This window comes from Gigantopelta aegis, chromosome 5 (assembly GCF_016097555.1).
Source record: "Gigantopelta aegis isolate Gae_Host chromosome 5, Gae_host_genome, whole genome shotgun sequence".
Lineage (NCBI taxonomy): Eukaryota > Metazoa > Mollusca > Gastropoda > Neomphalida > Peltospiridae > Gigantopelta > Gigantopelta aegis.
The window spans coordinates 29364042-29388625 of NC_054703.1; the positions used below are offsets into that span (position 1 = coordinate 29364042).

General features: G+C 38.9%; 1 protein-coding gene across 1 annotated transcript in view; it reads left to right on the forward strand.

Annotated features, from left to right (window-relative positions):
- LOC121373290 (sarcoplasmic calcium-binding proteins I, III, and IV-like) overlaps positions 1–24584 on the forward strand; it is a 66673-nt gene that overhangs the window by 21684 nt on the left and 20405 nt on the right. The window contains exons 2-3 of the mRNA XM_041499823.1: positions 18759–18811; positions 23267–23377. Of these exons, the coding sequence (XP_041355757.1) occupies positions 18759–18811; positions 23267–23377 (164 nt within the window). The remainder of the gene's footprint in view (positions 1–18758; positions 18812–23266; positions 23378–24584) is intronic.

The following is a 24584-nucleotide window of genomic DNA, read 5'->3' on the forward strand; positions in this document are numbered from 1 at the left end:
ATTCATGAACGCTGTATTACCGCGTCTGTTGTTTTAGTCTAGTCATAAACGCTATATTACCGCGTCTTTTGTTCTAGTCTATTCATGAACGCGGTATTATCGCGTCTGTTGTTTAAATCTAGTGATGGACGCTGTATTACCACGTCTGTTGTTTAGTCTAGTCATACACGCTATATTACTGCGTCTGTTGTTCTAGTCTATTCATGAACACTGTCACGGGGATCCTATAATACCCGTAACTGAATGAAACACGATTATCCAAATATCTCTCCTAACTGTATATCTATTAGATCTCTCTGTAACGGGCAGTTCAACCCGCGTAGCTCGTCTAGGTATGATCAGAGATAAGATCTTATATAAAGTATATATTATTATAGCACGTTTAGTTCACTAGAAAACACAACAAAAACACAATACACTTTGGAATCTGTATTAACCTACGCTGACAAATGTACTGCCGCAGTAGTTAATTAACAACAACAAATAATAACAACCCAGAACTGATCACTTAATTAGTTAATCTCTAGGTGTCTAGTTTACACAATATGCTAATCACTTCACCGTGACACAACACCCACACGTGTGATAATTGAGAAACGCTTCCAGGGGAACTTAATTAATAAAGGAATTACAACTCTATTCCTAACTGGTTAATTTTTAATTAACCCTTAACTACTCATTCAGTAACCTTGTAATACAGAATTAATACTGGTACCTATCACAATAAAGACAATAACCTACAGTTTACCTAGGTCCTCTAGGATGACTGGATAAGCCTTATATATATTAGAACAGTGAGCCTACAGTTTACTGCGTCAGATGACCGGCAGCACCGTCTAAATAATATTGGTATAATACAGTATTGAAATATTTAAAGTCACATCAATCACATCAAGGTTATACAACAGAGCAAAAATATATAATTACCAAGTCCAAACAGACGCGCTCCCTGGAAGCCTTCCAATATGTTTCTCCCTGATATCTCTAAAACCCTAGCTATTTATCATAAAAACCGAATATCGCCTGGGGGTACATCGCGGCACCGAATACCTACAAGTGATATTTCCACAGCAACCAAGACGGGAATTTTCCTTAGATGGCCAGACTTGCTGACGCCTAGTTCGCCAGCAATACCCCGAACGTACCGAACTAGCGGAGGTATTACGTAACTAGTGGCCACATGGCCTCCGCACCTAGGCTGGGTGTGTATTAGGCACAGCTCGACCACGGTCGCGCGGAGGTATTACGTAACAAAGTGCCCACCTGGGCTTAAGTGCATATTGGAACTGCACACGGCCCTCTAAAACAATTAATATCGCCACAGGCGAAAAGAAAATTAAGAGCCTGTTCCGTCACAAACACTGTATTACCGCGTCTGTTGTTTAAATCTAATGATGAACACTGTATTACCGCTTCTGTTCTAGTCTTGTTTTAGGTCTAGTCATGACCCTGTATTACCGCGTCTGTTGTTTTAGGTCTAGTCATGAACCCTGTATTACCGCGTCTGTTGTTTTAGGTCTAGTCATGAACCCTGTATTACCGCGTCTGTTGTTTTAGGTCTAGTCATGACCCTGTATTACCGCGTCTGTTGTTTTAGGTCTAGTCATGAACCCTGTATTACCGCGTCTGTTGTTTTAGGTCTAGTCATGACCCTGTATTACCGCGTCTGTTGTTTTAGGTCTAGTCATGAACCCTGTATTACCGCGTCTGTTGTTTTAGGTCTAGTCATGACCCTGTATTACCGCGTCTGTTGTTTTAGGTCTAGTCATGAACCCTGTATGACCGCGTCTGTTGTTTTAGGTCTAGTCATGAAACCTGTATTACCGCGTCTGTTGTTTTAGGTCTAGTCATGACCCTGTATTACCGCGTCTGTTGTTTTAGGTCTAGTCATGACCCTGTATTACCGCGTCTGTTGTTTTAGGTCTAGTCATGAACCCTGTATTACCGCGTCTGTTGATTTAGGTCTAGTCATGAAACCTGTATTACCGCGTCTGTTGTTTTAGGTCTAGTCATGACCCTGTATTACCGCGTCTGTTGTTTTAGGTCTAGTCATGACCCTGTATTACCGCGTCTGTTGTTTTAGGTCTAGTCATGACCCTGTATTACCGCGTCTGTTGTTTTAGGTCTAGTCATGACCCTGTATTACCGCGTCTGTTGTTTTAGTCTAGTCATGACCCTGTATTACCGCGTCTGTTGTTTTAGGTCTAGTCATGACCCTGTATTACCGCGTCTGTTGTTTTAGTCTAGTCATGACCCTGTATTACCGCGTCTGTTGTTTTAGGTCTAGTCATGACCCTGTATTACCGCGTCTGTTGTTTTAGTCTAGTCATGAACCCTGTATTACCGCGTCTGTTGTTTTAGTCTAGTCATGAACCCTGTATTACCGCGTCTGTTGTTTTAGGTCTAGTCATGACCCTGTATTACCGCGTCTGTTGTTTTAGTCTAGTCATGAACCCTGTATTACCGCGTCTGTTGTTTTAGGTCTAGTCATGACCCTGTATTACCGCGTCTGTTGTTTTAGTCTAGTCATGACCCTGTATTACCGCGTCTGTTGTTTTAGTCTAGTCATGAACCCTGTATTACCGCGTCTGTTGTTTTAGGTCTAGTCATGACCCTGTATTACCGCGTCTGTTGTTTTAGTCTAGTCATGACCCTGCATTACCGCGTCTGTTGTTTTAGTCTAGTCATGAACCCTGTATGACCGCGACTATTAGCTAAATCTAGTCGTAAACCCTGTATTACCGCGTATGTTGTTTTAGTCTAGTCATGAACCCTGTATTACCGCTTATTTTGTTCTAGTCTAGTCAAGAACCCTGTATTACCGCGCCTGTTATTTTAGTCTAGTCAAGAACCCTGTATTACCGCGCCTGTTGTTTTAGTCTAGTCATGGACCCTGTATTACCGCGCCTGTTGTTTTAGTCTAGTCATGAACCCTGTATTACCAAGCCTGTTGTTTTAGTCTAGTCATGACCCTGTATTACCGCGTCTGTTGTTTTAGTCTAGTCATGACCCTGTATTACCGCGTCTGTTGTTTTAGTCTAGTCATGACCCTGTATTACCGCGTCTGTTGTTTTAGTCTAGTCATGACCCTGTATTACCGCGTCTGTTGTTTTAGGTCTAGTCATGACCCTGTATTACCGCGTCTGTTGTTTTAGTCTAGTCATGAACCCTGTATTACCGCGTCTGTTGTTTTAGTCTAGTCATGAACCCTGTATTACCGCGTCTGTTGTTTTAGTCTAGTCATGACCCTGTATTACCGCGTCTGTTGTTTTAGTCTAGTCATGACCCTGTATTACCGCGTCTGTTGTTTTAGGTCTAGTCATGACCCTGTATTACCGCGTCTGTTGTTTTAGTCTAGTCATGACCCTGTATTACCGCGTCTGTTGTTTTAGTCTAGTCATGAACCCTGTATTACCGCGTCTGTTGTTTTAGTCTAGTCATGACCCTGTATTACCGCGTCTGTTGTTTTAGGTCTAGTCATGACCCTGTATTACCGCGTCTGTTGTTTTAGTCTAGTCATGAACCCTGTATTACCGCGTCTGTTGTTTTAGGTCTAGTCATGACCCTGTATTACCGCGTCTGTTGTTTTAGGTCTAGTCATGACCCTGTATTACCGCGTCTGTTGTTTTAGGTCTAGTCATGAACCCTGTATTACCGCGAATGTTGATTTAGGTCTAGTCATGAAACCTGTATTACCGCGTCTGTTGTTTTAGGTCTAGTCATGACCCTGTATTACCGCGTCTGTTGTTTTAGGTCTAGTCATGACCCTGTATTACCGCGTCTGTTGTTTTAGGTCTAGTCATGACCCTGTATTACCGCGTGTGTTGTTTTAGTCTAGTCATGACCCTGTATTACCGCGTCTGTTGTTTTAGGTCTAGTCATGACCCTGTATTACCGCGTCTGTTGTTTTAGTCTAGTCATGAACCCTGTATTACCGCGTCTGTTGTTTTAGGTCTAGTCATGACCCTGTATTACCGCGTCTGTTGTTTTAGTCTAGTCATGAACCTGTATTACCGCGTCTGTTGTTTTAGGTCTAGTCATGACCCTGTATTACCGCGTCTGTTGTTTTAGTCTAGTCATGAACCCTGTATTACCGCGTCTGTTGTTTTAGGTCTAGTCATGACCCTGTATTACCGCGTCTGTTGTTTTAGTCTAGTCATGAACCCTGTATGACCGCGACTATTAGCTAAATCTAGTCGTAAACCCTGTATTACCGCGTCTGTTGTTTTAGTCTAGTCATGACCCTGTATTACCGCGTCTGTTGTTGTAGGTCTAGTCATGACCCTGTATTACCGCGTCTGTTGTTTTAGTCTAGTCATGAACCCTGTATTACCGCGTCTGTTGTTTTAGGTCTAGTCATGACCCTGTATTACCGCGTCTGTTGTTTTAGTCTAGTCATGACCCTGTATTACCGCGTCTGTTGTTTTAGGTCTAGTCATGACCCTGTATTACCGCGTCTGTTGTTTTAGTCTAGTCATGACCCTGTATTACCGCGTCTGTTGTTTTAGTCTAGTCATGAACCCTGTATGACCGCGACTATTAGCTAAATCTAGTCGTAAACCCTGTATTACCGCGTCTGTTGTTTTAGTCTAGTCATGACCCTGTATTACCGCGTCTGTTGTTTTAGGTCTAGTCATGACCCTGTATTACCGTGTCTGTTGTTTTAGTCTAGTCATGAACCCTGTATTACCGCGTCTGTTGTTTTAGGTCTAGTCATGACCCTGTATTACCGCGTCTGTTGTTTTAGTCTAGTCATGACCCTGTATTACCGCGTCTGTTGTTTTAATCTAGTCATGAACCCTGTATGACCGCGACTATTAGCTAAATCTAGTCGTAAACCCTGTATTACCGCGTATGTTGTTTTAGTCTAGTCATGAACCCTGTATTACCGCTTATTTTGTTCTAGTCTAGTCAAGAACCCTGTATTACCGCGCCTGTTATTTTAGTCTAGTCAAGAACCCTGTATTATCGCGCCTGTTGTTTTAGTCTAGTCATGAACCCTGTATTACCAAGCCTGTTGTTTTAGTCTAGTCGTGAACCCTGTATTACAGCACCTGTTATTCTAGTCTAGTCACGAACGCTGTATTACCGCGCCTGTTGTTTTAGTCTAGTCACGAACCCTGTATTACCGCGTCTGTTCTATTCTAGTGATGATGGTGATGATTGCATTAGTAAACTATACTGTGTCATGTTGGCATTAGTAAAATGTACTGTGTGATGTTGGCATTAGTAAAATGTACTGTGTGATGTTGGCATTAGTAAAATGTACTGTGTTGTGTTTGTATTAGTAAAATATACTGTGTGATGTTGGCATTAGTAAAATGTACTGTGTTGTGTTTGTATTAGTAAAACATACTGTGTGATGTTGGTATTAGTAAAATATACTGTGTGATGTTGGCATTAGTAAAATATACTGTGTAATGTTGGTATTAGTAAAATATACTGTGTGATGTTAGTATTAGTAAAATATACTGTTTGATGTTCGTATTAGTAAAATATACTGTGTGATGTTGGTATTAGTAAAATATACTGTGTGATGTTGGCATTAGTAAAATATACTGTGCGATGTTGGCATTAGTAAAATATACTGTGTGATGTTGGCATAAGTAAAATAAAGTAAACGATAGACAGATGGGAGTGCATCGTTAAATTCTGGTAAAAATAAAAATGTAATAATAATACCGTTATTAATAACAAAAAAGGAAAAAAGAAACAAAGAAAGAAAGCAAACAAACAAACAACATCAAGAAAAAAAAGAAGAAAAAAGAAGAAAAAAAAAAGAAGAAAATAAACAAAAGAAAAGGAAATACATAAATAAAAAAAAATCCGAAGAAAAACAAGAAAAGATCGAACAAGAAGAATTGTTTATTTAATAATGAGTGTAGCTCTCCTCAAGCTAAGTCGGACAAATGGACAGTTAACTCAAAGTGACAGTTATCTCGGACTGACAGTGCAGATACAGAACTGTTAGCGAGGGGCGGGATGCAGCCCATTGGTAAAGCGCTCGCTTGACGCGCGGTCGATTTGGGATAGATCCCCGTCAGTGGGCCCATTGTGCTGTTTCTCGTTCCAGCCAGTGCACCATGACTGGTATATCAAACGCCGTGGTATGTGCTATCCTGTCTGTGGGATGATGCAGATAAAAAACCCTTGCTGCTAATTGAAAAGAGTAGCCCATGAAGTGGCGAAAGCGGGTTTCCTCTCTCAATGCCTGTGTGGTCTGATCATATGTCTGACGCCATATAACCGTAAATAAAATGTGTTGAGTGCGTCGTCAAATGAAACATTTCCTTCTTTCCTTAGACCGGCCTCGGTGGCGTCGTGGTTAGGCCATCGGTCTACAGGCTGGTAGGTACTGGGTTCGGATCCCAGTCGAGACATGGAATTTTAATCCAGATACCGACTCCAAACCCTGAGTGAGTGCTTCGCAAGGCTCAATGGGTAGGTGTAACTGGTTCAACAAAGGACATGGTTTGTGCTATCCTGCCTGTGGGAAGCGCAAATAAAAAATCCCTTGCTGCCTGTCGTAAAAGAGTATCCTATGTGGCAACAGCGGGTTTCATCTGAAAAAAACAGTGTCAGAATGACCATATGTTTGACGTCCAGTAGCCGATGATAAGATAAAAAAATCAATGTGCTCTAGTGGCGTCGTTAAGTAAAAACAAACTTTAACTTTCCTTTCTTAGAGATATTAGCGATGGCTGGACGAGATGGCTGCACGAGACGACTGCACGATATATTCGAAAACCGATTGTTCTCGGTTTGACCTGAGGCTCGTTCTGGCGTACGCTGGCGCCCTCACACAGCCATTTAAACAGAAACGTTAACCTTCGGCTGCCGGTATTGTTCGGCTAATTCCGACTAATGCCGAACATCATACCGAAACCTGCATCTGACGTGTCACTGTGGGTCGCATGACGAGCGAATCATTATGTCCGGGATATGTTTTAGTAAAGATGTCAGCCTTAGATATGTTTTAGTAAAGATGTCAAGGTTAGATATGATTTAGTAAAGATGTTAGCGTTAGATATGTTTTTTAGTAAAGATGTCATTTAGATATGTTTTAGTAAAGATGTCAGTTAGATATGTTTTAGTAAAGATGTCAGAATTAGATATGTTTTAGTAAAGATGTCAGCTTAGATATGTTTAGTAAAGATGTCAGAATTAGATATGTTTTAGTAAAGATGTTAGGGTTAGATATGTTTTAGTAAATATGTCAGTTAGATATGTTTTTTAGTAAAGATGACAGAGTTAAATATGTTTTAGTACAGATGCCAGTTAGATACGTTTTAGTAAAGATGCCAGTTAGAAATGTTTTAGTAAAGATGACAGAGTTAGATATGTTTTAGTAAAGACGACAGAGTTAGATATGTTTTAGTAAAGATGACAGAGTTAGATATGTTTTAGTAAAGATGTCAGTTAGATACGTTTAGTAAAGATGTCAGTTAGATATGTTTTTGTAAAGATGTCTGTTAGATACGTTTTAGTAAAGATGTCAGTTAGATATGTTTTAGTAAACATGTCAGAATTAGATATGTTTTAGTAAAGATGTCAGCTTAGATATGTTTAGTAAAGATGTCAGAATTAGATATGTTTTAGTAAAGATGTTAGGGTTAGATATGTTTTAGTAAATATGTCAGTTAGATATGTTTTGGTAAAGATGTCAGTGTTAGATATGTTTTAGTTAAGATGACAGAGTTAGATATGTTTTTGTAAAGATGACAGAGTTAGATATGTTTTAGTAAAGATGTCAGAGTTAGATATGTTTTAGTAAAGATGTCAGAGTTAGATATGTTTTAAAGATGACAGTTAGTATATTTTATGTCAGCATTAGATATGTTTTAGTAAAGATGTCAGAGTTAGATATGTTTTGGTAAAGATGTCAGAGTTAGATATGTTTTAGTAAAGATGTCAGTTTAGATATATTTTAGTAAAGATGTCAGTTAGATATGTTTTAGTAAAGATGACAGAGTTAGATATGTTTTTGTCAAGATGACAGAGTTAGATATGTTTTAGTAAAGATGTCAGAGTTAGATATGTTTTAGTAAAGATGTCAGCATTAGATATGTTTTAGTAAAGATGTCAGTTAGATATGTTTTGAAAAATATGTCATGGTTAGATACGTTTTAATAAAGATTCCAGTTAGATATGTTTTATAAAGATGACAGAGTTAGATATGTTTTTGTAAAGATGTCAGTTAGATATGTTTTAGTAAAGATGTCAGTTAGATATGTTTTAGTAAAGTTGACAGAGTTAGATATGTTTTATTAAAGATGACAGAGTTAGATATGTGTTAGTAAAGATGTTACGGTTAGATATGTTTTAGTAAAGATGTCAGTTAGATATGTTTTTGTAAAGATGTCAGTTAGATATGTTTTAGTAAAGATGTCAGTTAGATATGTTTTAGTAAAGATGTCAGAGTTAGATATGTTTTAGTAAATATATCAGTTACATATGTTTTAGTAAAGATGACAGAGTTAGATATGTTTTAGTAGAGATGTCAGTTAGATATGTTTTAGTAAAGATGTCAGAGTTAGATGTTTTTGTAAAGATGTCAGTTAGATATATTTTAATAAAGATGACAGAGTTAGATATGTTTTAGTAGAGATGTCAGTTAGATATGTTTTATTAAAGATGTCAGGATATGTTTAGTATAGATGCCCACCTGGTGTTTCTCTGGATACATTTTAATGCTCGCATGACGAGTTAACCATTATCTCGTAGACATGTTTAATACGGATGTCAGGACTTTTGGTGAGCCATCCAAAAGATAAATGCGACTGTCAGCATTCTGAGATAAAAGCTTGTTCGTCATTATGTAGGGTTATGCCTTTTATGTTTGTATAATTTCATTTTATAATTACTGTTTTGTAATAAGCGTCTGGATTGTTTAAAATGCTATCACGTGATCTAAAAAAAAAAAACGTTCATTCTTCCATGAACGTGAAAACTCTACTTTTTCAGTAAGCAAATAAAACAGAATGTTATTACCGAGACTACTTTTTATCAATTACGTCAATGACAGGCCACAAAAACGAACTTCTATTAGAAGTTATAGCAAAGAATGCTGAACAAATCAAAAGAGTGACATGAGCGCAGGTCTGTCACATTTGATAAAAACACCAAACTGACAACTTACAAGCGTGAAAACACATGAGCCTTCGTGCACAATTATGCGACTTGTCCTTTCCGAGAATAATATCACACAATCACAAACTTCCTCTGAAATCCAAACACATAGTAACACTGACACCACTTTATCCCTTTCAAGTCAGTCCTCACATTCACTTTTCACTAATTCAACTTTTGACAACTGCAATTTTAATATAGTAATTGATAAATCTCTAAATAATTTAACGCTATCCCTTATGTTAATTAGTTAAAAAATGCATACTCTAACCGCTTTACAACCAATCTTCCATTTAAGTATATAGATCGTTCAATTCTTAATTGATTATCGTTTGATATTAAAAAACAAAAAAACCTGACTGCGTTATCAGTTGATGTTCAGTTATTTCAAATTGTATCACTTTGTATCCACATTTGATTCAGAAAATTAAAATTTATAAAACCGTAAATCATTAAAATGAATCGGAGATTTGACAAAAAAACGAATATAACTTTCTAATGGCCCGATCACACTGGCCCGAATGCCATTCCGTTTGTTTTCCGAATAGGAATTTGAGTGTTCGGGGAGCGAACGGATCATATTCGGGAAGCATTCGGTGTGTTCTAGGAGCATACTGGCTGTTCGGCTCCGTACGGATGCATACGGAACGGCATTCGGTAGCTCCAAAAATTTGTTGTGCATGTTCAAAATAATTTTCATCGACCATCCGAATGTGGCGTCCATGTGTATTCGGGAAGTATTCGGGAAGCATTCTAGGAGGATACGGCATGTACGGAAAACGTTCGGGAAGCATGCGTCTAGTTCTTGGTGCATTCGGAATGAAAATTTGGAGGTGCTGGGTTCCGTATGCTTTCCGAACACCCCGAATGGACCTAGAACATGACGAATGCTTTCCGAACGTTTTCAGTATCCTTTCCGGATTTTTTTTCATTTATGCCGCCGAATATATAACGAATAGCCAGAACCCTTCCAATATTCTTTCAGAACATTTTCCGAACTGCTCGTACACTTCCAGAATGCACAGTATGTTCCGTATGCTTTCCGAACACCCCGAATGGACATAGAACATGACGAACCCTTTCCGAACCATTGCGGGAAAGCATGCGGAAAGAGTTCGGTCCATTCTAGGTCGATTCGCCGTGTTCTGAAAGCATTCGGAAAGCATACGGAAAGCGTTCGGAAAGGAAACCTTTCGAAGTCAACATGCGGGAAGTATTCGGTCTATTCTGAAAGCATTCTGAAACCATACTGAAAACATTCGGAAAACAAACGGAAAGCATTCGGTGATACATTGGGGAAAACACATTCGGAGGGACATTCGGCCAGTTTAAAAAATCACACCACTTTCGTATACGGAAAACAAACGGAAGCTCATTCGGGCCAGTGTGATCGCCCCATAAGGGAATTCTCTTATTTGTGTATTGATACAGTTGTAAATCATTATGGAATAGAGTTCGATTTAAAAAAAAATAAAGTTTTGTATAATGGCAATAATAATGCATTTGGAACTATAAGAATTGAACGTTATGTTTTTGACGTTCATGCGATGATAATCACCAAAACCGTTTTACACACTTATGTATGAATGACTTCGCGCTAACGCGCTACGTCATTCATATAATGTGTAAAACGGTTTTGGTGTTTATTATCGCATGAACGTCAAAAATATAACGTTCAATTCTTAAAGAGCTTGTTATTAATACCGCTAGTTTTTATGCACATAATAAAAAATATGTATGGTGTCAGAGGGTCACCTTGTCTGAATCCACTTTTTAGTTTGAAACTCTGTGACAAAAACACAATTTTTGAATATTCGTGAAACAGAATTTATTATATAACGAATTGATCCAATTGTTTTATTGACTGACTAAAATTTTGTTAATCTGATTTTCACGACTTGTTTTATTATACCTGGGATGGCTTACAGTTTCACAACTTAATGTTACGATTCTACTACTCCTAAAGAGTTTACCTAATATATTGGCAAACAGCTTTGTAGTTATAAAAGAGACATTCCTGAGTTTGCTGCATTGTAAGATGTTTCCGACTAACACAATATTTCTACGATTAAACTTTCATATTAAATATATTTTCTTGTTTAGAATATCAGTGTGTATGTATATTCAATGTGTTTCTGGTCGTCTTAGTATTTGTAAGAATCCCAAACTGGATTTTGTCTTCAAATAATTTCGTATGTACAGAAAAAAATAATAATCAGGAAATAAAATGAAATTTAACCTAGTACAAATGTTAGAACGATCAGAAACACGTTTAATATACAGCCACTAATATTTTAAGCAGAACAATATATTTGATATGTAATTGCAATCGCTATAAAGTCTCTGTTAGTCGATAACATCTTAAAAATGGCAGCAAACTCAGGAATGTCCCTTTAAGACCATGTAGTTCGTGATTACTTCTTGGCGGAAAGCTTTGTAGCGGCGGTTATTGGACTGGAGTTATTAAGAACATGTAGTTTCTGATTACTGCACAACAGACAGCTTTGTAGTGGCGGTTATTGGACTGGAGTTATTAAGAATATGTATTATGTGATTACTACACGACAGACAGCTTTTTGGTAGCTGTTATTGGACTGGAGTTATTAAGAACATGCAGTTTTTATTACTTGATGGCAGACAGCTTTTTACTGGCGGTTATTGGACAGGAGTTATTAAGAGCATGTAGTTTCTGATTACTGCGCAACAGACAGCTTTGTATTGGCGGTCATTGGACTGGAGTTATTGGGAACATGTAGTTTTTTATTACTTGATGGCAGACAGCTTTTTACTGGCGGATATTGGACAGGAGTTATTAAAGAAGAGCAAGACAGAGAGCTTTGAAGTGGTGATTATTAGACTGGAGTATTAAGAGCATGTAGCTTGAAAACATATATAAACTGTTCGTTCAGTAGTACATTTGTGTATTCCAAGACAGAGAGCTTTGAAGTGGTGATTATTAGACTGGAGTATTAAGAGCATGTAGCTTGAAAACATATATAAACTGTTCGTTCAGTAGTACATTTGTGTATTCCAAGACAGAGAGCTTTGAAGTGGTGATTATTAGACTGGAGTATTAAGAGCATGTAGCTTGAAAACATATATAAACTGTTCGTTCAGTAGTACATTTGTGTATTCCAAAATCAACAAAATGATATCATATGAGAAAGAGCTGGGGGAAAAGGCTATATTTTTCAGAATTCGTCCCCAGGCAAATGTATGTACGAATAGATAGGAAAACAATGAATGTGGATGATACAAATGCAAGGACCTACTGATATTAATAAAAATGTTATAAGCACTGATGCTCTGTAGAAGCAGATAGCAAACATAATTGTGGTCTGTCTACAAACAGCGGTGGCGCTGATCACGTATGTGTGTGTTCATCATTGACACTGTTAGCTAGGTCTGGCTGGAGGCTAACTTTATTGGTGGGATTCCGGAGTTATGTTTATTTAATTGTCTTCTGGGTATAAACTAATATCGATATTTGTGGCGGTCGACAACCAGATTAACAACGGTCATAACGCGGACTGACGGTCGAATTTCCAGAAGACAAACCACTCATTGATTAAATGCACAGACTGCTGAATGTGACGGCAGAATGGCGATGTCTGGTAACTCAACTCCAGAGGACACGGATCGATGTTTTGTTTAACGACACCACTAGAGCACATTGATTTATTAATCATCGACTATTGGATGTCAAACATATGGTCATTTTGACACAATCACAGATATTAAACCCGCTTCAATTTTTCCATTAGTAGCAAGGGATCTTTTATATGCACCACCCCACAGACAGGATAGCACACACCACGGCCTTTGATATACCAGTCGTGGTACACTGGCTAGAGCGAGAAATAGCCCAATAGGCCCACCGACGGGGACCGATCCTAGACCGACCGCGCATCAAGCGAGCTTTTTCCCACTGGGCTACATCCCGCCCTGCGAATAGATAGGAAAGCAATGAATTAATGGATGGATGGATAGATGAGTGGCTTAATGAATGGACGACAACACGAAGGGATGATTTATTTGATGGGATAGTGAATGAATGAATGCTATACGCCGTGCCATTAACAATTTTCCAAGTTTACACAACATTTCAAATTACATTAGAATTCAGGTGCCGATCTAAGGTGAGGAGGTACCGGAGGCCCATATATTTAATTATGACACATATAACTATTTATATAATGCATGTTAGTGAATTTGTGTAATACCTATAGTTGCCATTTTAGTCCCAGGTATGTATATATGTATGTGTGTGTGTGTGTGTATGTGTGTGTGTGTGTGTGTATGTGTGTGGATGGGGGTGTGGGTGTTGGTGCATGTGTGTGGGTGAATGTATGTGTGTGTATGTATTTGTGTGCGTGTGTGTTGTATGTATGTATGTATGTGTGTGTGCGTGTGTGCGTGTGTGTATGTGCGCGGGTGTGTGTGCGGGGTGAGGGGTGTATTTGTGTGGGAGGGTCAGTGTGCGCGTGTGTGTGTGTGTATTTGTGTGTGTGTGTGTGTGTGTGAGCGGGTGTGTGTGCGGGGTGAGGGGTGTATTTGTGTGGGTGGGTCAGTGTGCGCGCGCGTGTGTGTATATGTGTGTGTGTGTGTGCGCGCGGGTGTGTGTGCGGGGTGAGGGGTGTATTTGTGTGGGCGGGTCAGTGTGCGCGCGTGTGTGTGTATGTGTGCGCGTGGGTGTGTGTGCGGGGTGAGGGGTGTAGTTGTGTGGGTGGGTCAGTGTGTGTGTGTGTGTGTGTGGGTGTGTGTGCGGGGTGAGGGGTGTATTTGTGTGGGTGGGTCAGTGTGTGTGTATATATGTGTGTGTGTGCGCGCGGGTGTGTGTGCGGGGTGAGGAGTGTATTTGTATAGGTGGGTCAGTGGTTTTTTTATGGAAGTACGTACAATCTTAGAGTGGCTGTCTGTTTTCTGGGTCCAATATCTTTCATATTTATTTTTTATTTCATTTGCGCCATGCACCAATATAAATTATACGTTAATGAGATAATACCGTACGCGCCCTTCCAGTCATGGGTTTATACATTCTGGGCTGCTAGCTGTCGGGAAGTGCCAGCGTTTCAACTGGGATGTGTATGGTGTCAGTATCCCCCACCACCCTTCCCCGCACGTAGTCCATACATGATGCATGATCGATTACGTTCGAATACCATACATACCTTTGTAAAGCTGTCCCCCCACCCCACCCCCGGAAAAAAAAATTTGCACCCGCAAAATAAGGTCTCACTACACAGTTGACTTCCGGGTGAGAGTTCATTCATCCACTATAGTTCCTAATTGTGACTTATGTTGTGGTTCACATATTCACTTCTGTTAATTGGGGAAGAATGAAAACAATTTCTGTGTTTAAGGATAAGCATTCTGTCTAGATTTTGCCTATGCTATTTTGTAATATTATGTATTAACTTTTTGGGATATGGGTGTTTAGCGGAAGAGGCAGCCAGAGTGAATCGGTTAATGAACCATCTGTTCGGACCGGTACTACAGTCAGATGCGGTCATATAGCAAAAACCTGAAACTGAAATGTTCACAATTTTGGAGTGTAAATAAATGCTTATAAAATGTATGTTCGCAATGGTGTATGTTGTTGATGCCAACCAGAACCCGTTCTATTGGCAGTCTTCATTTGAAGTTGGGGAAATTAACGTAGATTTCAATGGCTGATGACATCTATGTAGTGAAACCTAAGTTTCACGAACTTGGACGTGACGCGGGTTGTTTGTGTGACATCATGAACGCCGGCCCGCAGGGACACGTGGCCAGTTCCTATTAGATCTGTTATGGGCATCACTCCATGCCCTGACACTAACCAACTGACAGTTCAAGGCTGAAAGTGAAATCCATATTCCCACTGTTATGATTACAGCCAGTAATGGCGGTTCGGGTGTGGAGCGTGTGTGTGTGTGTGTGTGTGTGTGTGTGTGTTTGTATGTGTAGCTTTTCTAAAACAAAGTGCTAATTCACTGAACAATGAGAAGTTTGAATATTCTGCCCGGGACTGCAATTAGTGTATTATATATAGTACGTATAGTATGTGTGTTTGTATATGTATGTATTTTTGTGTTTTGTTTATTTTCTGTTTTTGACACTATAACGCCTACATTATTTTATATATGGAATGTACATGATGTACACAGATGGACTGTCCTACTTACAGGATGTACAAATATGGACTGTCCTACTTACAGTGTGTACAAAGATAGACTGTCCTACTTACAGGGATACAAAGATGGACTGTCCTACTTACAGGATGTGCAGATATGGACTGTCCTACTTGCAGAGTGAACAAATATGGACTGTCCTACCTACCTGGTAAAAAAGATGGACTGTCCTACTTACAGGGGGTACACATATGGACTGTCCTACTTACAGGATGTACAAAGATGGACTGTCCTACTTACAGGATGTACAAAGATGGACTGTATTATTTAAATGAGGTACCAAGATGGGCTATAGTACTTGCAGGACGTATCAAGATGGGCTATAGTACTTACAGGACGCATCAAGATGGGCGATAGTACCTACAGGACGTATCAAGATTGGCTATATTACTTACAGGACGTATCAAGATGGGCTATATTACGTTCAGGACGTATCAAGATGGGATATACTACTTACAGGACGCATCAAGGTGGGCTATACTACTTACAGGACGCATCAAGATGGCCTATATTACTTACAGGACGTATCAAGATGGGCTATAGTACTTACAGGACGCATCAAGATGAGCTATACGACAAACAGGACGTATCAAGATGGGCTATATTACTTACAGGACGTATCAAGATGGGCTATACTACTTACAGGACGCATCAAGATGGGCTATACCACTTACAGGACGTATCAAGATGGGCTATATTACTTACAGGGCGCATCAAGGTGGGCTATACTACTTACAGGACGCATCAAGATGGCCTATATTACTTACAGGACGTATCAAGATGGGCTATAGTACTTACAGGACGCATCAAGATGGGCTATACGACAAACAGGACGTATCAAGATGGGCTATATTACTTACAGGACGTATCAAGATGGGCTATACTACTTACAGGACGCATCAAGATGGGCTATACTACTTACAGGACGTATCAAGATGGGCTATATTACTTACAGGACGCATCAAGGTGGGCTATACTACTTACAGGACGTATCAAGATGGGCTATATTACTTACAGGACGCATCAAGGTGGGCTATACTACTTACAGGACGTATCAAGATGGGCTATATTACTTACAGGACGTATCAAGATGGGCTATACTACTTACATGACGTATCAAGATGGGCTATACTACTTACAGGACGTATGAAGATGGGCTATATTACGTACAGGACGTATCAAGATGGGCAATACTACTTACAGGACGCATCAAGACGGGCTATACTACTTACATGACGTATCAAGATGGGCTATATTACTTACAGGACGTATCAAGATGGGCTATACTACTTACAGGACGCATCAAGGTGGGGTATACTACTTACAGGACGCAGCAAGATGAGCTATATTACTTACAGGACGCATCAAGGTGGGCTATAGTACTTACAGGACGTATCAAGATGGGCTATATTACTTACAGGACGTATCAAGATGGGCTATACTACTTACAGGACGCATCAATATAGTCTATTTTACTTACAGGACGCATCAAGATGGGCTATACTACTTACAGGACGCGTCAAGATGGGCTATACTACTTACAGGACGTATCAAGATGGGCTATATTACTTACAGGACGTATCAATATGGCCTATCCTACTTACAGGACGTATCAAGATGGGCTAAACTACTTACAGGACGTATCAAGATGCGCTATATTACTTACAGGACGTATCAAGATGGGCTATATTACTTACAGGACGCATCAAGGTGGGCTATAATACTTACAGGACGTATGAAGATGGGCTATATTACTTACAGGACGCATCAAGGTGGGCTATACTACTTACAGGACGTATGAAGATGGGCTATAGTACTTACAGGACGTATCAAGATGGGCTATATTACGTACAGGACGTATCAAGATGGGCTATACTACTTACAGGACGCATCAAGGTGGGCTATGTTACGTACAGGACGCATCAAGCTGGGCTTTATTACTTACAGGACGTATCAAGATGGCTATATTACTTACAGGACGTATCAAGATGGGCTATATTACTTACTGGACGTATCAAGATGGGCTATATTATGTACAGGACGTATCAAGATGGGCTATATTATGCACAGGACGTATGAAGATGGGCTATACTACTTACAGGACGCATCAAGATGGGCTATACTACTTACAGGACGCATCAAGATGGGCTTTACTACTTACAGGACGCATCAAGATGGGCTATATTACTTACAGGACGTATCAAGATGGGCTATATTACGTACAGGACGTATCAGGACGGGCTATACTACTTACAGAACGTATCAAGATGGGCTATATTAGTTACAGGACGTATCAAGACGGTCTATATTACTTACAGGACGTATCAAGATGGGCTATATTACTTACAGGACGTATCAAGATGGGCTATATTACTTACAGGACGTATCAAGATTGGCTATATTACGTACAGGACGTATCAAGATGGGCTATACTACTTACAGGACGAATCAAGATGGGCTATACTACTTACAGGACGCATCAAGATGGGCTATATTACTTACAGGACGTATCAAGATGGGCTATTCTACTTACAGGACGCATCAAGTTGGCTATATTACTTACAGGACGTATTAAGATGGACTATATTACTTACAGGACGTATCAAGATGGGCTATATTATGTACAGGACGTATGAAGATGGGCTATACTACTTACAGGACGCATCAAGATGGGCTATACTACTTACAGGACGCATCAAGATGGGTTATATTACGTACAGGACGTATCAAGACGGGCTATACTACTTACAGGACGTATCAAGATGGGCTATATTACTTACAGGGCGTATCAAGATGGGCTATATTACATACAGGACGTATCAAGATGGGCTATATTACTTACAGAACGTACATTACTGCTGAAAAGGACGAAAGACATTTACAATGATCTCCCTTATCTAGCTGGATAATCACTACCCTGCAGCTTACTCTGATGAACGTCCAATATTTGTCTGCTTTAGTTGTTAATGTTTTATGTCATAGCGTTGTTTTCATCCCAGTTAGAGAACGGTCAAGGATCATCTCCAATTTCATTTATACAATAGCCACGATAACAACAGCAGTAGTAGAATCAGCAGCAACAACAGTGTTTTCCCATGTAAACATAATCAAGTGTGCATCCATCAAGTCTTGAATTAGCTAGACCGTGCAGATTAACGCACGCTAGACTGGTTCATGCGTTACGCTAGAGTGGTTTACGCACTTCGCAATAAACAAACTGATCACATCAGACAGGAGTAAAATAGTTATAGTTGAAAAACGCAACCCCCCCCTTTCCTCCCCACCAACCACCCGTGTATTCTTCCTTCTCTCCATAACATTTGTCTACCTCTCTTCTTCTTGCCTACCCCACTCTCCCTCCCTATCTAAATTTGTGGTCGGATGGTCTAAATGTCGTAGTAACGACAGTCGTTGTAACGAGGTCTGTCGCTACTATAGGCTAATTATTATTTTCAGATACAAACAAAGATGGTGTCATAGAACTAACAGACTTCGAAGAAGCTATCAAGGTAGGTGTGAGTCTATCAAGGCATGTGCGAGTCTGTCAAGGTAGGTGTGAGTCTATCAAGGTAGGTGTGTCTATCAAGGTATGTGTATGTCTATCAAGGTATGTGTGTGTCTATCAAGGTATGTGTGTGTCTATCAAGGTATGTGTGAATCTATCAGGGTATGTGTGTGTCTATCAAGGTATGTGTCCATCAAGGTATGTGTGTGTTTATCAAGGTATGTCTGAGTCTATCAAGGTATGTGTCTATCAAGGTATGTGCGAGTCTATCAAGGTATGTGCGAGTCCATCAAGGTATGTGCGAGTCCATCAAGGTATGTGTGAGTCTATCAAGGTATGTGTGTATCAAGGTATGTGTGTGTCTATCAAGGTATGTGTGAGTCCATCAAGGTATGTGTGAGTCTATCAAGGTATGTGTGTGTGTCTATCAATGTATGTGTGTGTATCTCACGGTATGAGTGAGTCTATCAAGGTATGAGCGAGTCCATCAAGGTATGAGTGAGTCTATCAAGGTATGTGTGTGTATATCAAGGTATGTGTGAGTATATCAAGGTATGTGTGAGTCTATCAAGGTATGTGTGTGTCTATCAAGGTATGTGTGAGTCCATCAAGGTATGTGTGTGTATCTATCAGGTATGTGTGTGTGTCTATCAAGGTGTGTGTGTGTGTATATCAAGGTATTCGTGAGTCTATCAAGGTATGTGTGAGTCTATCAAGGTGTGTGTGTCTATCAAGGTATGTGTGAGTCTACCAGGGTATGTGTTTGTATATCAAGGTATGTGTGAGTCTACCAGGGTATGTGTGTATACCAATGTATGTGTGTGTCTATCAAGGTATGTTCGAGTCTATTAAGGTATGTGCGAGTCTATCAAGGTATGTGCGAGTCCATCAAGGTATGTGTGTGTCTATCAATGTATGTGTGAGTCTATCAAGGTATGTGTTAGTCCATCAAGGTATGAGTGTGTCTATCAAGGTATGTGTGAGTTTATCAAGGTATGTGTGTCTATCAAGGTATGTGTGTGTCTACCAAGGTATGTGTGAGTCTATCAATGTATGTGTGAGTCCATCAAGGTATATGTGAGTCCATCAAGTAATGTGTGAGTCTATCAAGGTATGTAGGTATGTGTGTGTCTATCAAGGTATGTGTGTGTGTCTATCAATGTATGTGTGAGTCCATCAAGGTATGTGTGAGTCTATCAATGTAGGTGTGAGTCTGTCAATGTATGTGTGAGTCCATCAAGGTATGTGTGAGTCCATCAAGGTATGTGTGAGTCTATCAATGTATGTGTGTGTCTATCAAGGTATGTGTGTGTATATCAAGGTACGTTTGTGTTTATCAAGGTATGTTTGTGTTTATCAAGGAATGTTTGTGTTTATTAATGTGTTCACATATTTAATAACGAAATGAATTGTAGTTTGATATTGTTGTGCTGTTTGTTCAATCGCAAATTCAGTTCTACTGGCGATTCGGGGTGTTGACGATAAAACGGATATTTGCGACTGTACAAAACAACAACAACAACATTGTTATCCCCATTGTAATTCATTAAAAAAATCAATGAAGGCAGCGTTAACACAAACCTGGGAACTATGATTGTGTTGTAAGTCATCCGCCTTATAAAGGAATTATAGCACAAACAGATTAAAAAAATTTCATCACAGCAACTGGTGCTCGATAAGGAAGAGTCATAATTCGGCAGTTGCCGTTACTAACGTTGGCGTTCCTGTCAACGTCACACACATGACGACACACTGACTTCATAAACAGCATTAAAGGGACATTCCTGAGTTTGTTACAATTAAGCTGTTATCGACTAACAGAGACTTTTCTAACGATTGTAATTACATATCCAATATATTTTTCTGCATAAAATATTAGTGGCTGTATATTAAACGTGTTTCTAATCATTCTAATATTTGTACTACGTTAAATTTCATTTTATTTCCTAAAATATTTGTTTTGAACGAAATTATTTGAAGACAAAATCCAGTTTGGGCTTCTTACAAATATAAGACGACCAGAAACGCACTGAATATACAGACACTGATATTCTGAACAAGAACATATATATAATATGTAAGTTTAATCGTAGAAATATTTTATTAGTCGGAAATATCACACAAAAAAAGAAGTAAAGTTTGTTTTATTTAACGACGCCACTAGAGCACATTGATTTTTTATCTTATCATCGGCTATTGGACGTCAAACATATAGTCATTTTGACACTGTTTTTAGAGGAAAACCGCTGTCGCCACATAGGCTACTCTTTTTACGACAGGCAGCAAGGGATCTTTTATTTGCGCTTCCCACAGGCAGGATAGCACAAACCATGGCCTTTGTTGAACCAGTTATGGATCACTGGTCGGTGCAAGTGGTTTACACCTACCCATTGAGCCTTGCGGAGCACTCACTCAGGGTTTGGAGTCGGTATCTGGATGAAAAATCCCATGCCTCGACTGGGATCCAAACCCAGTACCTACCAGCCTGTAGACCGATGGGAAATATCTTACAATGCAGCAAACTCAGGAATGTCCCTTTAACGTTATAGAGTTTAGAGGAGCTCGCATTTTGCTGCAGATTTAACGTTGTTATGCTACAAGTGGGTACATTCAACTAAACGGCGAGAAATAGCTTATGAATATGTAAATAGCCTCTTGGGGAGTCCCCCAACTTTCTGACACGTCAATCCTGGTTTTACTGGCGCAAGTGGATTTGATTAGCCAATCAAATTTTGCGTTATATGCAGAGTGAATTAGAACAGTATTTAATAGTTTGCCATTTGTAAAGTATTTTTTTCTGTTGTCTCGCGGCAGTTTCATGGCGTGCAAAGATAGTACTTAGATTTCGCACAGTCGTGCGTTTGTTTAGTTTTTTCTAAATGTTAAACTATATATATATATATATATATATATATATAGAGAGAGAGAGAGAGAGAGAGAGAGAGAGAGAGAGAGAGAGAGAGAGAGAGAGAGAGAGAGAGAGAGAGAGAGAGAGAGAGAGAGAGAGAGAGAGAGAGAGAGAGAGAGAGAAAAAATCAGATCTCGTTACAACGACCGTCGTTACTACGACATTTACACCATCCGACCACAAATTGTAGGGAACACACGTACATGAAGGTTATTCTGTTCATTACACCGGAATTCACACCTTCCGACGCTGCCAAAGCAAGTTAGGAACAAACGTGCATCTGTCATCTGAAAACACTTCTTTACAACAACATTTCATAATCACTGATGCCGTAACACGTTGGCAGTAAACACAGCCATTAGGCATCACTGATCTCGTCGCGAGCTGACAGTGTCACAGTCATGGTGTCCGAGTTACGATGTTGGCTAAATCTGAAGACGTGTATTGCTTTTGAAAATAAGGCTTTAGTCATTCAGTTAAAAGATTAACTTCGAACAATCAAGTCTTCTAGTTTTATGACATTTTATAAATGAAGAAGGTACCAGTCGTAAATGTCTTTAACCAAGCAAAGATTAGAATGACAGTGGATGTGTATTGATTAATAATAATATATCTAACAATGGTCTGTGGTCGATCCCCGTCGGTAGGCCCATTGGGCTATTTCTTGTTCCACCCAGTGCACCACGACTGATATATCTAATGCCATGGTATGTGCTATCCTGTCTGTGGGATGGTGCATATCAAATATTCTTTGCTACTAATGGAAAAATGTTGCGGATTTCCTCTCTAAGATTGTGTGTCAAAATTACAAAATGTTTCACACCCAATAGCCGACGATTAATAAAGCAATGTACTATAGTGGTGTCGATAAACAAAACACATTTTTAGAACGGCAATATCGATGTAATATCGATAGAACGACAATTTCGATAAAAGTTACCCAAGGACGAACGAGGTTATTGTAACGAGGTCTGTTGATATATATATATATATATATATATATATATATATATATATATATATAGATATTGCCGTTATAAAAATGTGTTTTGTTTATCGACACCACTATAGTACATTGCTTTATTAATCATATATATATATATATATATATATATATATATATATATATATATATATATATATATATATATATATAACGTTGTTATGCTACAAGTGCGTACATCCAACTAAACGGCGAGAAATAGCTTATGAATATGTAAATAGCCTCTTGGGGAATCCCCCAACTTTCTGACACGTCAATCCTGGTTTTACTGGCGCAAGTGGATTTGATTAGCCAATCAAATTTTGCGTTATATGCAGAGTGAATTAGAACAGTATTTAATAGTTTGCCATTTGTAAAGTGTTTTTTCTGTTGCTTCGCGGCAGTTTCATGGCGTGCAAAGATAGGACTTAGATTTCGCACAGTTGTGCGTTTGTTTAGTTTTTTCTAAATGTTAAACTATATATATATATATATATATATATATATATATATATATATATATATTTATTATTATTATTATTATTATTATTATCTTCTCTTTTTTTCAGAAGTTCTGCAGTATTCATAAATGGCCTAAAGACGGCGACAAGTACATCGCGGCGAAACACACGATGTCGACCATCTGGGACGGCCTGCGAGGGTTCGCGGACTACGATGAGGTGAACACTAAAATATAATAATAATAATAATAATAATAATAATAATAATTTGTAGACTTATGTTAAATCCTCGTCTAGAAGACAAGTAATTTATACACCCAAAATTTAATATTAATAAAATGGGTTTTTGGAGGGTTTGGGTCTCATCAACATATGATCTATAAATCAACCGTACTCTTTTTAATCGTGGGCCTTTCTCTTCTTTGTCAGCTTTTCTCTGTTCTACTCCACTCCAGCACAGGGTATGTTTCAAGGACAAATTACAACATTCATAAGCATGACTAATATAAATATTCTGTCCCTGAATGTGAATGGTCTTCATTGAAGCAATATTAAAAGACGGGATGCCTTCAACGTTTTACGGAATACAAATTCCTCCATAATTTTCCTGCAAGAGACACACAGTTCAGTTAAAGAAGAGAAACAATGGTCAGCCAATTGGGGATATAAAATGTATTTTTTTTCACGGAACTAGTAACAGTGTAGGCGTAGCGATACTAATTAAAAATAATTTTGAGTATAATGTTAATCAAGTAATTAGTGATACAAATAGTCGTTAAATTATTTCAGATATATTAATAGAAGATTTCAGGATATCCTTATTAAATTTATATGGCCCAAAATCAGATTCCCCAGAATATGTTTGACAATCATAAAAAACATTTAGAAAGTCTCCCAGGTTCTGTTATGGCTGGCGACTGAAATGTAGTTCAGGATTATTCCCTAGATACCTATAACTACAAAAAGGACAATAATAAAAAATCTCGTAACTGTATGTTAGACTTAAAAGCATATCTTGATCTAAATGATCCTTTTGAGAATTATAAACCCAGATACACACCTGTATACATGGATATTAAAAAAGTCAGAGCGAACAGAGTAGACTGAATTATTTTTTAGTATCCGAAGATATACTTGCAATGGTTAAAACATGTAATATTGGTATTAGCTACAGGTCCGATCATTCCGTTATCTCTATAGAAATATCATTCAATCAAATAAAACGTGGGCTGGGTTACTGGAAACTTAATTCAAGTCTGCTTTATGATAGCGAATATACCCGATTGGTCAAAGATACTGTTTTTGAATAACTTACATCAGGTGATGATGGACAATACATGACCTTCTTCATCAATGACCAAGTTCTATTTGAAATTTTAAAGATGAAAATTAGAAGTTTAAGCATATTATATGCAACTAAACGAAA